Source organism: Amblyomma americanum, chromosome 7 (assembly GCF_052857255.1).
Source record: "Amblyomma americanum isolate KBUSLIRL-KWMA chromosome 7, ASM5285725v1, whole genome shotgun sequence".
Taxonomy (NCBI): Eukaryota; Metazoa; Arthropoda; class Arachnida; order Ixodida; family Ixodidae; genus Amblyomma; species Amblyomma americanum.
In genome coordinates this window covers 83,023,867-83,037,934 of record NC_135503.1, presented here as the reverse complement: position 1 = coordinate 83,037,934, position 14,068 = coordinate 83,023,867, and the positions used below count along the sequence as shown (strand labels likewise).

The 14,068-nt window shown below is 49.2% G+C and overlaps 1 protein-coding gene across 1 annotated transcript in view; it reads left to right on the top strand.

The window, feature by feature from the left end:
• LOC144099367 (dnaJ homolog subfamily C member 13-like) overlaps window positions 1-14,068 on the top strand; it is a 153,742-nt gene that overhangs the window by 129,192 nt on the left and 10,482 nt on the right. Inside the window, exons 40-44 of the mRNA XM_077632600.1 lie at window positions 98-179; window positions 681-723; window positions 1,581-1,751; window positions 5,952-6,134; window positions 8,602-8,736. Of these exons, the coding sequence (XP_077488726.1) occupies window positions 98-179; window positions 681-723; window positions 1,581-1,751; window positions 5,952-6,134; window positions 8,602-8,736 (614 nt within the window). The remainder of the gene's footprint in view (window positions 1-97; window positions 180-680; window positions 724-1,580; window positions 1,752-5,951; window positions 6,135-8,601; window positions 8,737-14,068) is intronic.

Genomic DNA, 14,068 nt, shown 5'->3' with positions numbered 1-14,068 from the left:
AGTCGTGATTGTGTTATTGAGGCTTCATTTGTACCTTGTGCCCGATTGAGTGTTGCCTTGGTGTTTCAAGTGCTGCATCACCACCGTCTCACTGCAGCCCAGCAAGAGAACCCAGAGTTGGTCTGGAAGGAGGAAACACGACAACGGCTGTGCCAGACAGTGCGCCGCATGGCTCTCGAGTGAGTGCGGTCAAAAGAAAATTTTTTTTCCTAGCTGCACCCTGAACATACGAAGAGCTCTCTCAGCATCAAGCAATCTGTGAAGGGTAGGGTGAACAAGCTATGTCCATTTTTGCACTCTTTTGACGAATATACCATCTTCTGTTGCGAATCTACCAGTTGAGTTTTGACCTATATGTCCTGTATTGCCGTACGTACCTTGGAAAAAAGAAAAAAAAAATGAATTTCTGGTGCAGATACTTGGAAAGTTTTAAGTTTCCATTGCAGTTCTAGAACAGAACAGAGCAGGGCAGAGCAAGGATTGAGGTTGGAGAGTGTGCTTGATTATGTGAGAGGCAAAGGCTGAGAACTGTTTGATGTGATCAAAAGCGAGGTACAGTGGCATGTGCTTTGGTGATCACTTGTTCGTGATAACTTGTCAAGTAAAGGACACATGGAAGAATGTCCAAGGGACCGTGGAGTGTGATTCTTGCTGCAAGGAATCTTTTATCTCTTGTTCAGGCAGTGGAACCTTCAGAAGCAGGACCCCAAGACTAACTGCAAGGTGAGTGGGTCACATTGTCTTATCACATGTGTTTAGATATCTGCTACATTCCTTTTCAGTGCATGGTGAAGAGGTCCAGGTGATTGAAATTAATCGCGAGCCCTGTACCATGTATGTCATCTGTCGTAGCCCATACTCAGCTTGAGGGAATTATACCCCACATTCCAAACCATACCTTGTTTTATCTAAGCCTTATTTTGACACCTCTATAAATATTACTCATTGCATATTGTATTCAAGATTAGATAAAATCACCGGCATTTTCATATTAGTGATGTGCGTCATATCTGTCTCCTGGTAATCACCATAGGCCGTGCTGTGCTGATAAAAAAGTAGTGTGAAGACATGGCAAGTGAAGGAACCAAAATGTGGCAGCTCATTTTCTCTTTGCTTCCTTCGTCACATCATCTTTGCCTTTGTCCATTGATAACTGCTACCATTTACTGGAAGCGAAGATGTGCTCACCTTCTGACAGTTTCACACTGTTTGTAAATTATATCAATGGTTTCTCTCCTAATGCTGCTCAAATGTTTGCTTTAAGGCTAACATGAAAAAATGCCCATACGGTCCCCAGGTGTAAAAAAAATGTGCTTTAGGGCTAAATTAGTTATTGCACATATGAATCGGCGCAAACAACTCGGTGCAACATGCAGCCCAAGTTGCACTCCAGAGTAAGCATGTAAGCGCCGGAAAAATTAACTTGTTTTCAGAGTTGTGGCTGGTGGTTACTACGAGTGTCGCATGGTATTCAGCATGTTCTTTTGGTGCACCTGAAGGTGCTCTAGCACCGGCTAGAGTTTTGGCTATCCAGGGATGCATTCAGGAACTTCTGTTGTCGATTGTGTTTCCTTGTGCAGCTTCCCGCCGAGTTCAGCCTGGTGGAAGAGGACCCCTCGGAATTGATGGTGGCAGGCGTGTACGTGCGCCTCTTCGTACAGAACCCGGGCTGGACCTTGCGCCGGCCACTCGAATTCCTCACCGAGTGCCTCGACCGCATCTGTGGCCTCCTTGTCAAGGAACCACTCGATGTGCGTGACATATTTACGAGTTTTCAGGCGTTTGGGTGCTTTGGAAATATGCTCGAGTTTCCTTGCAGTGTCAGAACAGGCAAGGTAGAGGGTGTGAATAGTTTTGCACTTCTTTAATCTGTCGTTGTTGGCGAGCATTTTGCAAACCTTTGTGCACCAGAAGACGAGACACTAAGGGAAATGCGTGCCCAGTATACAGTCGATGATTGAAAATTCGAACCGCTGATTTTTCGGACTTGCTTGATTAGTATTCAGACTTCCCTGCGGCACCACGACATGGCCTCCAGTGCCAATGTATAAGGGCACCTGAAATTTTGTACACACCTTGATTTTTCAGTCCTCATTGTCACTCGCCGCCAATACGCAAGCTGCCATATAATGTGTATACTCTAACCTTGTTAATTCAGACTGCTGGGGAGATCGAAAACTTGATCAAAGAAAATTAAATTCAAGCCCAAAGGGAGCCTCTTAAATTGCGGGGCTGAAGTTCTCTGCGTGCCAACACATTGCGCCTGCATGGCTTTGAATATGTACCATTCTTGGATGTTGTCCACTTGGATGTCAAAGTAGAACAGTAGTCACAGTTCGTGGAACTTATCTGTGCCGAGTCTTTAGTCCCGAATATGCGAAAATGCAGCAGCAAAGCATGTCGGAGGCATGCGGCTTCATTGAAATGGCAAGTGTGGAATTACGTGTTACATACTTAATGCCCACACAAATGGCATTCGTCCTGTCGCCTTCCTAACTCCCCTAGTGTGGGCTCTGCCATATCATTTTCGTCAACGATGATATGTGGGAAAGCCCACTTGTGGAACTTCGCATGAGGCTCGCGACAATCGAGTCGAGGTGTCACAACAGGGCAAGTGACCATGTAGAAATCCCACCTGTTGCATGGTGCATTCTAATGCACACATCTCTTATAAGCACTTAATGGCAGGCGGGATGACGGTCGGAGGGCCCTTGTCACCTGGCCCAAAAATAGCCTGGCTGCATAGTTTCGGTTTCTGAGCTTCGCTGCTCGCCCGCAGCGATGGTGGTGGTCAGCCCTTGCGTTCTTCACCGGTGGTTCTGAACCCAGGACACCGACTGGTGCAGCGCTGGTCATTTCTTTTCCCTTTTTGGGAGCAGTTTCACCCTTCCGATATCAATGGGTATTCTTCTCACATCCGTGTTGCTCTTCCAGCACACTGAAACTGCGCGCTCGTCACAGGCTTTTCAGTGTTTGTGCGGTTGAACCTCGTCATAAGGCTTCACTGCATTTTCGCATTTTCAGCAGATGTTTTTTCTTCTGGTAAGGGCTTGGGGCATTTTATAAATTGACCTTCAATAATGCAGGCATTCCTTCCTGTCCCTTGAACTCCAAGTAATGAGGTTTTGCTTGCCATCAGGTTATTTCTAGTTGCCAGTTATGCATCATTTTATGGATTTCATTTTGCGTGAACGCATTACAGGTCAGTTGCTGTCTAATGAGGTAGTATACATTTCTGTGTGCGTTATGCTTTTTTATGTGGTGCTAAGTCAGTCTGCTTTTATTTACAGTCGAGCCCGCTTATAACGAACATGAGCGCCACGCGGCGTCCGTTCGTTATATCCCGAAGTTCGTAGTAAGTGGACCACAGCTTTAGACAGTTGCTTGTCAAAACACAGAATTTTTCCATTGAGAAAAAATCCGTGGTGGACATGTTTTTGCAGCGCAGATCCGATGAGGGAGGTTTCAAGTTTATTTAAAGCAGAAGCGTGCTATCATCGAGGCCCTCTATGTAGCTCATTGCTACAGGCGTGCTTATGGGTGCTGGCTTCAAAGTTTCATTCTCATCTGATCCCTCTACGTCACTCTCATCCCGCACTTCAGAAACGATGCCCTCATCTGTGCATGGTTTCGCGGTGTCGGTGTCGTCATCGACAGAAATAAAATCATTCCAACCAATGTCATGACCTCCCATGTCGGAGGCGATGAAGTGCTGCCACAAATCGCCGCCGGGCTGGTCATCTTCCGAAGCATCAGGCTCGGCATCAGTGTGTCGACGAAGCCGGCCTTGCAGAAGCAGTTCCGCTCGCCAGTGGCCGTCACCTCCACCCAGGCCGCTTTTATCATCTCTACTGCTGAATACAATGGAAATGGGCACGGTGTTCTCGTCCGCCACCCTGAATTACAACCAGGGCCCTAGATTAGAATGGAGTCAACGAAATGTACGCATCGCAACAAGAGTGACAAAAGCGCGCGATGGGGCAGACGTGCAACGCGCGCAGGCGGCAATCAAGCCAATCAACAGACACACAGCGCCAGCAGAGAGATCAATGAGGGGCGTCTGTGAGCATCAGTGCAGCCACCTCTTGGCTCCCACGGAAGGCCTGCTTCACGGAGTGTAGCCTCCGCGATTCCCACCGGCGGCGGCGCAGTTGATCGCGGAGGCCACGCGCGGATTTGCTAGAGAGGGAGGAGTGGGGAGCGGAGTTGCGAGGAGGTGCGGAAGGCCGATGTTGGAAGGCGCGTTGGCAGGGAAAGGGTAGCTCGCTCGAGAGCGGCACAAACCGGGGCGGGCAATTCGCCTGCGATGAGGCTTGGGAAGACATGCCGCGCGCCGGGCGCACAAAGGGGTCGGAGGCAGGTTATCTTGCATCGCGGCGCCGGCTTTATGCCATCCGTCCACTGTAAACAATCAGCAGCGCTTAATGACATTCGTTATACGTGTGATTTTGTGCCATCGAAATAATGTATATTTTGACGGTCACGCAGGTCTTGTTCGTCATAAGCGAAAGTTCCTCTTAAGTGGGGCTGTTATATGTGGGCTCGACCGTATTTCATTCACAAAGACCACACACTATTTTAAAAAGCAATAAGGGCAATAGCATTTGCCTGTTTATCATTTTCTGAAATATTTGTTTCGTACTGAACAGATCTTCGATATTCAATTTTTTTTATATCTGTATTTGATTCATATTCGAGAATTTCAGTATTCGCATACCCCTAGCATTAACTTATTGAGAGCTTTATAGAGTGCAGTAGAAGTTATTGTTCGGCATTGTATACTGTGTGTGCTTTGTGCTTACATTTAAGACTGCAGTTACATTCATGTAGTTGGCCTGTTGACAGACACAGTTTTCTTCTCAATTCACCTAGGATTGTATCTATATATTTTAGCCTGAGTCGGCCAAAAACCTCGTGTTTGGCGCTCTTTGGTCTTAGGTGCCCCTGCGCCATAAAAACCTAGCATCATCATCATCAGTTCACCTACCGTAAAAACCGGACTATAGGTCGGACCGGAATATAGGTCGACCCCCTAACTAACCAATTCTAAAAATGAAAAAAATCTTTTTTCAATGGGAAAAGTACCGAAAGACATCCTTACTTTGAAACAAATGCGACTCTAGAGATTGGACCATGGTGACAGTATTTAATTTCATTTAAATGCTGCTTGTATGTACACCCGGCAAATTTTTTAACAATATCGCGCACCAATCGGCCCGCGTGTTTGTTTCTGGCACAGGCAAGTACGGCGCCGTAGAGCAAAGCCCTCCTCTTCATGAATCGCCGCAACCAGGATGGCGAACCTTTGAATTGCGCTCTCGTGAGTCTAGAGGCACGCGCGATCTCTGCCGCTTTCACGCGGATGCATTCGGCAGTCAAAGGCAGCGATCTTGCTCGCAGCGCAACGTTTCCTTCCTATTCTCGATACACTACGGTCTGCCCACGAAATGTTTTCTTCTGGTTGCTGCAAGTTGTAATACGCAGCTTCTGCCTCCGCCAGTACTGAATGCTCTCTTCGGATACTCCAAATTCGCGCTGTACCGCCAGGTTCCCGTGAGCTTCCTCGTACTCAATCGTGTTTTTCTTGAAGGCGACGGTAAATTGCCGTTAGCTTCCGCTTTGCATCTACTAAAACGCAAAATGGCAGCACCGCTGCTGATGGCGATGGTGATGGAGACTGTTGACTTCAGCCACCCATTGTTGCAAGACTTCCGTATTTTTTCCGCCAATGACCGGTATATAAGACGGGGGTCGACTTTTCACCATGGTTTTTTGAAAAAAGGTTCGACCTATATTCCGGTTTTTACGGTAGGTTTGTGCTTACAGAAATTTGTCCTGGGATGAATGCTGCACTATCATCGAATAAATGGCCAGCATCATGCACTCAGCCCTGAAAGGCATGTGCCAAGCTAGTGTGGAGGTGTCTGATCCTGTTTGTGCCATCATCGCAGGTGGACGAGGGCAGCCCCCTGGAGCTCCTGTGCTCGGCGGCCTGCGGAGTGCTCCAGGGACAGCCCAACCTGCGGGAGCGGCTGCCCGTGCTGGGACACCTGCCCCAGCTGTGCCAGGCATTGGCCCGCAAGCCCGGACTTGCAGGATGCCTCCGCCTCCTGCACCAGGCCAGCTCCAGCCAGGTAACTGGCACCTGAGTTATGGCTGTGAGGGAGTTAGGTGGGTGATTGAGGCCGGTGGTTGGCGAGCCAAGTGGCTCTCTAATTGGATGGCTCTTTGTTTCAGTATTTGCTGACAGATGGTGCCACTGTACTGGTTACCATCCTTCATGCCCTGAAAGTTTTCTTCACAGCATGAAGTGTCAATGGACCAAGGCCGCTGTGGCTACCCTGAGCAGCACAGAGAAAAAAAAAAAAATCTCATTGTTTGTGCCTTGGTTCCAAATGTGATGCAAGATAAATCCTGAAACCAATGAAGTGAGGGGAAAAAACTACCATTATGTTTGTACACAGTTGCCTACCGATTTTTAGGTCTCGGCGTGACACAGAAAATGGCCCGAATAATCAGACAGTCCGAAAAATCTATGAGCTGCAAAAAAAAGACCTTTCCAGGGAAAACCGGCTTTAAAATATTGCTAAATCTGCCTTTCCCCGTGTTCCGCTTGCAAGCAATAATATTAGACTGTATCTGAGTCGTAGTCATGTTTTCGTCATGTCCGGACTACCTCGTGTCATGATACCAGACAGTGCGACGCAGCTGCAGGTCATGCCATGAATGAATGCTTGCACCGCGCAAAGCAAGGACAGTCAATTTTCATGGGCAACAACGCTCACAAAGGCTAAAAGAGATAACCCGCAGGAAGACACCAGCGAAAGTGAGCGCCTCCAAAAAGCCCCCGCCCCTGTTCCCCCCCACATCACCTGTCCTACACAGCAAGGAGTGTCGTCCAAGCCACGGTGGATGCTGCAGCTGTCACGTTTTCATCACGATCACATGATTTTCGTAGGCCATCTCAGTGGCAGCGGAGAGTGTGGCAGCGGTAAAGAACAAATAGCCAAAATTATCTAAGGCAGTCCATCCAACTGACTTCATCAGTGCCTGCTGATACTGTACCATTAGCTGGCTGACACCATTTAAATACAAGATGGCGTGTTTCGCGGCGTTTGGAGAACCGGTTCGTTGTGACAGCGATGCCCTCTCATGTCTATATTAAGCCGATAAAACGCACTTTCGATTGAAAACTGATCTCCATGGTATTCATAGCTCCTATTTTAGTCTGAAAAATCGAACTTTTGGACTGGACTCGACAGAGTGCGAAATATCGGCTGTGAAAATGTACATGTTCCTATGACGTACAGCCGCAATCAAAAATACGCGGCCCATGGCTCCGGTGCAAGGAGCGGCTTCGGGGCCACACCGCAGCGCTGCTACCTCCGTCGGGCGATTGCTGCGAGGGTGCACAGAGTTACGACAGAAAAGCTTCGTCGTCACTCTCCCCTGAGCACGCCACACGGCTGATAAATGTCAAGTGCGGCGTTCAGCTGTTTCGCGGCTGGCGGTCAGTATGAAGGGGCGCGTCTCCGCTTTGCGTCGTTTGCCAGCCGTGCTGAAGAGTAGTGCGCGCGGTTCGCCGTTGCCGCCTGGATACGGCTTCGCTCTCGTATGCCCAGCGCGCCCATGCGTAGTAAGCTTAGGTGCACAGGCATGACGGTGCTCAAGAAATAGGGTAGAACAAGTTATTGTCGCGTCAGGACCACGGTCTGTGAACTCGGTAAAGCCCTGTTTTGTTTCTGGTAGTCTGTTACTCGTAATTTCGTTGCAGCAGGAGTGTGCTTAGATTTTTTTTTAGCTTTAAATTAACAATTTTAAAGGAGCGAGCTCCAGCTACTAATTAGGGTTAACCCGACCAAGCGCCGGGCACTGGAGCGCGGCGTACACGGACGCAAGTCGCACGTAAGTATGGAATGCGAACCAAACTCGGACGCTTCGCAGGCAGACGCGCTTATTCGAACTGCGGAACGCGCGCCTGCCGTAGCCGGTCTGTGCATAGGGAAGAGGAGATATTCGAGTAGGTACTGAAAGTCACATGCAGCACGCATTGCAGAGCCCTCTTTCATACTGACCATCAGCCGCGAAACAGCTGAACACTGCAGTTGACATTCATCAGCCGTGTGGCGTGGTCAGGGAAGAGTGAGGGCGAAGCTCTGTCATCACTCTCAACACCCTCGCAGTGAGCGCCTGACGCAGGTAGCAGCGCCGCGGTGCTGCCCTGCAGCCGCTCCTTGCGCCTAAGCCGTGGGCCGCGTATTTTTGACCGCGGCTGTACATGACTGTTCCTCAGAGAAGTCCGAAATATCACACAAATGCAAATTACTGCAGTCCGAAAAATGAGTGCTACTGTAAGCACCCTGAAGTACGAGTAAATGCAGCTACTAGATAAAACAATATCAGTTTTACTCCTTTTAGACACAAGAATGGAAAAATAATGCATTGCATTTGCTAGTTGTTAAGAAGGGTGACTAGTTATTGAGAATGCATGATCAGCAGCTAATTACTAAACCAAGGCTCATCCCAGCAGAGTCTTCTGGGCTGCAGAAGGTGCAACTAGGAGTTCTGTGAACAGCTGTTGTATCTTTGTGTGTGTTGCAGGCGTGCGCACAGTCAGTGGGTGTGACCTGCCTGGATCCCCTGGGTCGGTCCCTGTCATGCCCAGAGTCCGCCCAGCTGGCCTGCCAGACAATACTGGGGCTCTGCCAGGCTGCTGTGCCCGGTCTGGTTCATCAGGTGGGAGTCACGTGTGCTTAGCATCAAGTACACCCGCCCTGCTGAGAGTACAAAGTGTCTCTGGCCCCCACCTACTCTTAGAGGCTGCAGCTGTCTGAGGAAGGACACTCTGCAGGGTTTATGGCATTACGAGATAAGTGTTGCCCAGACTGCAGACTTTCCATTGGTTGCCCTTGACCAACGGGGAGTGGGACACCGAGTAGCTGCCATGCCCCAGCATTCAGCAGCATATGTCTTGGCATGTTGAGCCCAAAGTCATGCGTTCAAACCTGGCCATGGCCGACAAAATTTCCGAGTGAAATGTGAAAGCAGACTTGCACAGTCGACTCCGTATAATTTGAAGCCGCTTAATTGGAATTTTCGGTTGAGTAGAAGTGAAGTCTTGGTCCTGTCAGTTTTGCATGTAATCCTATAGAAAAAATTGCTCAACAATTTGAAGCTAGGAGCCCACAGTATCGTTTAATTAGAAGTTATTTTTCTAGTCAAGAGGCTCGAGGTGGCAATCATTTTTTAGTCGAATGCGCAATTTTCCTAATGACTCAACAGCTCCGTGCTTCCATCACCATCTATTCTTTGCTACAGCTGCCACAGGCGTCCGCAGTGCTGCATACTGGAAGCAGCGAGATTGTGCGAGATTAGGCTTGAAACTCTCAGTGCACACGTCGAGGCAAGAGTGAGGCAGGCCAGCCGCGTCACTTTCGTCGAGTGTCTTTGTTGCAGTGTCAGCAGCACATTGAATTGCTAGTTTCGTGAATCATTCCATGCTTACGGATTTCGACTGCAGTTGCAACTCGCGGCTCTTATTGCATGCTCGACCTGCCAACGAAAGTCGAAATTTTGAAAGAAGTAGAAAAGGGAGACACCGCCAAGCCTGACATTGCACGGAAATATGCGATCAAGCATAACATGGTTTCCAACTTTATAAAGAATAAGCTTGCGGCGTGCGGATTTGTGATAACTGCTTCAGAATATGTCTCTGCTAGCTTATGGGCGGAAGCGCAACCAAGTGGGGCTGATAGCCCAGATTTTGGCGAAACTCTCGGTGACATCCGTTTTGAAGAATACGTCACCTTAGGCACCACAGTTGAAATGTGCGGTGTGCTTACGGACAGCGAGATTCTGGAGATGATTCGACCCCATGATGAACCAAGTCAGGAACGCGACGACGACATTGAAGACGAGCTGCAACCAACTGCTGCCGATGCGGCTGTAGAGCTTGCTTGTTTGCCGTTGGATGCAGAATCATTATGGCACATTACAGTTCGCAGAACTTGCTCTCCGCAGTGGAGCGAGCCAATGAGGTCACCGTAAGCCACGGGCTAATGGCCATCTAGCACAACCAAGGCCTCACCTTAAACCACTTTCTGCTGGCGAATAAATGTTTTCTAATCCAATCCAATCCGCAGTGTGATTCGGCAAGAAAAGCAGAGCAAGATGATTTACTATTTTTCTTAACAAACTCGACTTTGCAACTAATAAAGATGCTGTTTTAGTGTTTTGTGCTTAATTGGAAGTTTGTTTAACTCTAAGTTTTTTTGTGGTGCCTGTGAACAGTGTATTAACTGGAGTCGACCGTACTAAGATTTCCGCATGCGCCAAAGAATGACAGGTACTAGTAGTTGATATTAATTCAGAACCTTACTCTGCAGCTTCTCTTGTATTTCAATGTGCTGCTTTGGCATTCTGTTGTCCACTTACCAGGTAAGTTTTGGTTTCTCGTGCCTACCTTGCCCTCGGAACTTTCTTTTCCAGAAATGGATGTGACAGTTTTGTAGCAACATTTACATTACGGTAGCATTTCGAGCCTTCAGCGTGGCGGTGCCGCCAGGCTGTCACGAGGTTGGTCGTGTGGTTGGTCACGTGGTGTGGAGCAGCTGCCAGCGGCGTGGCGCCGTGGTTGATCACATAGTTCGTCACATGACGAGCCACGTGGTGCAGAGCAGCTGCTGCTGCCGGCGGCGTGGCGCACCGGCGAAACCGAGCTGCCACAGCTGTGCACATGCGCCGTGTCAAGTGGGACTAAGATGAAGAAGGAAGCGCCCAGCGAAACGGAGCGGCGAAAAACTGACTTAGCAATTCAACTGAGCAAGTTCCACTCGGCCAGCTGCAGCTATCGCGTCACTCCAGGTTTAACCAGAGCTAAACCACCGCCAATTTTTTATAACAAAACAAATAGAACCCACTTGCTGTTTCCTTGGAACTCGTGACATGTTTATTATGGCATCTTATAATGACATAGCACCGACATGTACATGCACATGCTGTGCAAGCACCATAGCCGCACCGGCATTCCTCAGCACAGATGCGGTATGGTTAAATCCCACTGCAACGAAATTTATGGGACCAATAAAAAGTTTTGCTTAAGTGGAAACTTCGTTGTCGTCAAATCAGGCCAGTGCATCAATCAGATTGGACTGGATAATGCGTGAACGGCAGTTATTTCCGAAAATGTGCCAGCTTCGGTCTTTTGCAGTCACAAAATCAGCGCTGTAGCTTCGTTTTCATAGTACTCCATAAATCCCGAAAAAATGAACGTGTTCAGGCATTTAATGCAGCCGCTAAACTGGATGTCAAAGTGCATATTTTTTTTTTTCGCATGTTACTAAAGCACTCTTTCTCATTGTGCGAGATACAGTCGAACCCGGATATATCGAACCCGCATATTTCGAATTATTGGCTATATCGAACACACAGATTACCCCCTTGAAAATACTATGTAAAAGTATAGGACAATTGCATAGTATATCGAATTCCATTTTCGTTGGACATTCGATATATCGAACGGCGCGCTGCGCCGCGCCCCTGGAAGGTGCGTTTTTCCCAAAGACATTCGTGTCCGGTCCTGAGAGGTAAACTTTTCCGCAGAGTCAGTCAGCAGGCTCCTCCTCTGCGCATGCGCGGCCGTCGCCTAGCGACGGAGACGCAGAGCCTTTCCCCCGTTCTTGCGCCCCACCGGTGCGAGCTCTCTCGCTCCTCCTCTACTGCCGGCGTGTGCATTGGGCAAGGGCATTGGAGCTCATCGAAGAGAGTGCGCGGCATGGAGACGCGGCGACGTTTCCAAGCCACGCTTCCTGGGAAAAGGGAGAGAGAGAGAGAGTGAAGGGTCGAGGCAAAGGGCAGACGAGAGAGCCAGAGAGGGCTCAAAAAACGAACATAGCGCCTTCGACGGCATATTCCGCCGATCTTTTTCCCCGCTCTCTTCTTTCTTTTCCCTTTGTCGTTCCTTCGCAGCCCCGTTGACTGTCGCTCGAACAGGCTTCGCTCGGACTGCTCCATCTGCACATTGTGCGTGTTGTTGAGCGTACCTCTGTTTCAACGTGCCGTGTGTAGCGTGTGTGATTGCAGTCATCTGGTGAGCTATGGCATCCGCGGACATAAAAAAGAGGAAGAATCTGGACTTTGCAAGAAAGCTTGAAGTAATCCGGCATCTCGAGAATGGAGAAAAGAAGTCCTCCGTGGCAGACGCATTCGGCATTCCGCGGAGTACTTTAAGTACGTTGTTAAAAAACAAGCAGGACATCAAGCTTAAAGCAGGTGAGGAAAGTCGCTCGGGAGCGTGTCGTGTGCGCCCTGCTGCTTTTGACAAAGTGGAGAAGGCACTCTACACGTGGTTTCTTGAAATCCGAGCGAAAAATATTCCCGTGGATGGCCCGACCTTAATCGAAAAGGCCAAATGGTTTGCTACGGCTTTTGGCGAAGAGAACTTTGCGGTGGCACTGGATGGCTGCAACGGTTTAAAAACCGCCACGGCATTGTAGGAAAGGCCATTTCAGGCGAAAGTGGGGCTGTCAGCAGCCAGGAGATGCAGCAGTGGCTTTCTGAGGAGTGGCCGAAGATCACTGAGAAGTTTTCGCCTGCAGAAATCTTTAATGCAGACGAAACTGGTCTCTTTTGGCAAATGTTGCCGAATAAGACACTCGCTCTTCGTGGAACCACATGCCACGGTGGTAAAATGAGCAAAGTGCGTGTGTCGGTGCTGCTTGCAGCTAACATGGACGGCTCGTGCAAGCTACGGCCATTCGTGATCGGGAAGAGCAAGTCACCGCGCTGCTTCAAGAACTGTAAACAGCTTCCCATCCGCTACGGCTGTAATAGGAAGGCCTGGATGACACGTCAACTTTTTGTTGAATGGCTGCAGGCTTGGGACGCTGAGTTGGGCAAGTCGGGCCGCCGAGTTTGCCTTCTGGTAGACAACTGTTCGGCCCATCAAACAACTTGCAAGCTGCAGCACATCGAATTGAAGTTTCTCCCGCCGAACACCACAGCGAGACTGCAGCCCCTCGACCAGGGTATCATAAAGGCATTCAAGGTAGGCTATCGGAAGCGACTTATTCAACGGCTCCTCATAAACCTCCGCATGGGAACCGATCTCAAGATTGACCTGCTTGGCGCGATCCAGATGATTACCGGCGCTTGGGGCGACGTGAAGCAGGCCACAGTAGCCAACTGTTTTGGCAAGGCAGGCCTTGAAGTGGCCAGAGATGAATGTCCGGAAGCTTTAGATGACGATGAGTGCTTGGAGGACGCGTTCCGCGACTTGTCCAATTTTTCCGGCACCGTCCCGCCCGAAGTTACTGTTGATGATTTCATTAACGCTGACAGCGAAGTTCAAGCAGTAGCCGACCTCGCTGATGAGGACATTGTGGCCGGAATAGCTGGCGTTCAAGACAGGGATTCCAGCGACAACGAGGGCAACTGTGTTTTCGAAGAAACGCGTCCGTGCACAGCCACTGAACTGGCGTCAGCGTTCAGCCTGATTCGGCGCTGTTGCGGCGAAATGGAAGGCACTGGGCTCTCGCACCTAGACAGTCTCGAGAAGATTGAAACTAGTGTTTTAAACTTCATTTCCCAGAAAAAAAAACAGCCCAAAATTAGTGATTTTTTTTCCGTGAAATAAAGCGCTTTCATATTGTGTGCACATGCTATGTGATTCGTGGCTGTTCCAATTGGTAAGCCACTATTTTTTATGATCGCGAGTGCTTTTTTGGCCTATATCTGTATATCGAATTTTCGCTATATCGAACTATTTTCCGATCCCCGTCGAATTCGATATATCCGGGTTCGACTGTATTGCACTGAGACTGCTGCCGACTGGTGCCGACAAAGCGTGCACGTTGTTGAGTTGAGGAAAGCAGGACCAGCGACCGAGTGTTCGCCTGCCCGGGTAATAAACCGGTCGCTGGTCCTGCTTTCCTCAACTCAAAATGGTGTCAGAAGTATCTCAATTTCCACGGTGAGCCGGGGCCATGCGGTCACCTACTACTTTGCTTACGGTGGTATACGTCAAAGCAGCATCTCCGGCTTGGACCACTTAGCTAAACATGGCGGGGGC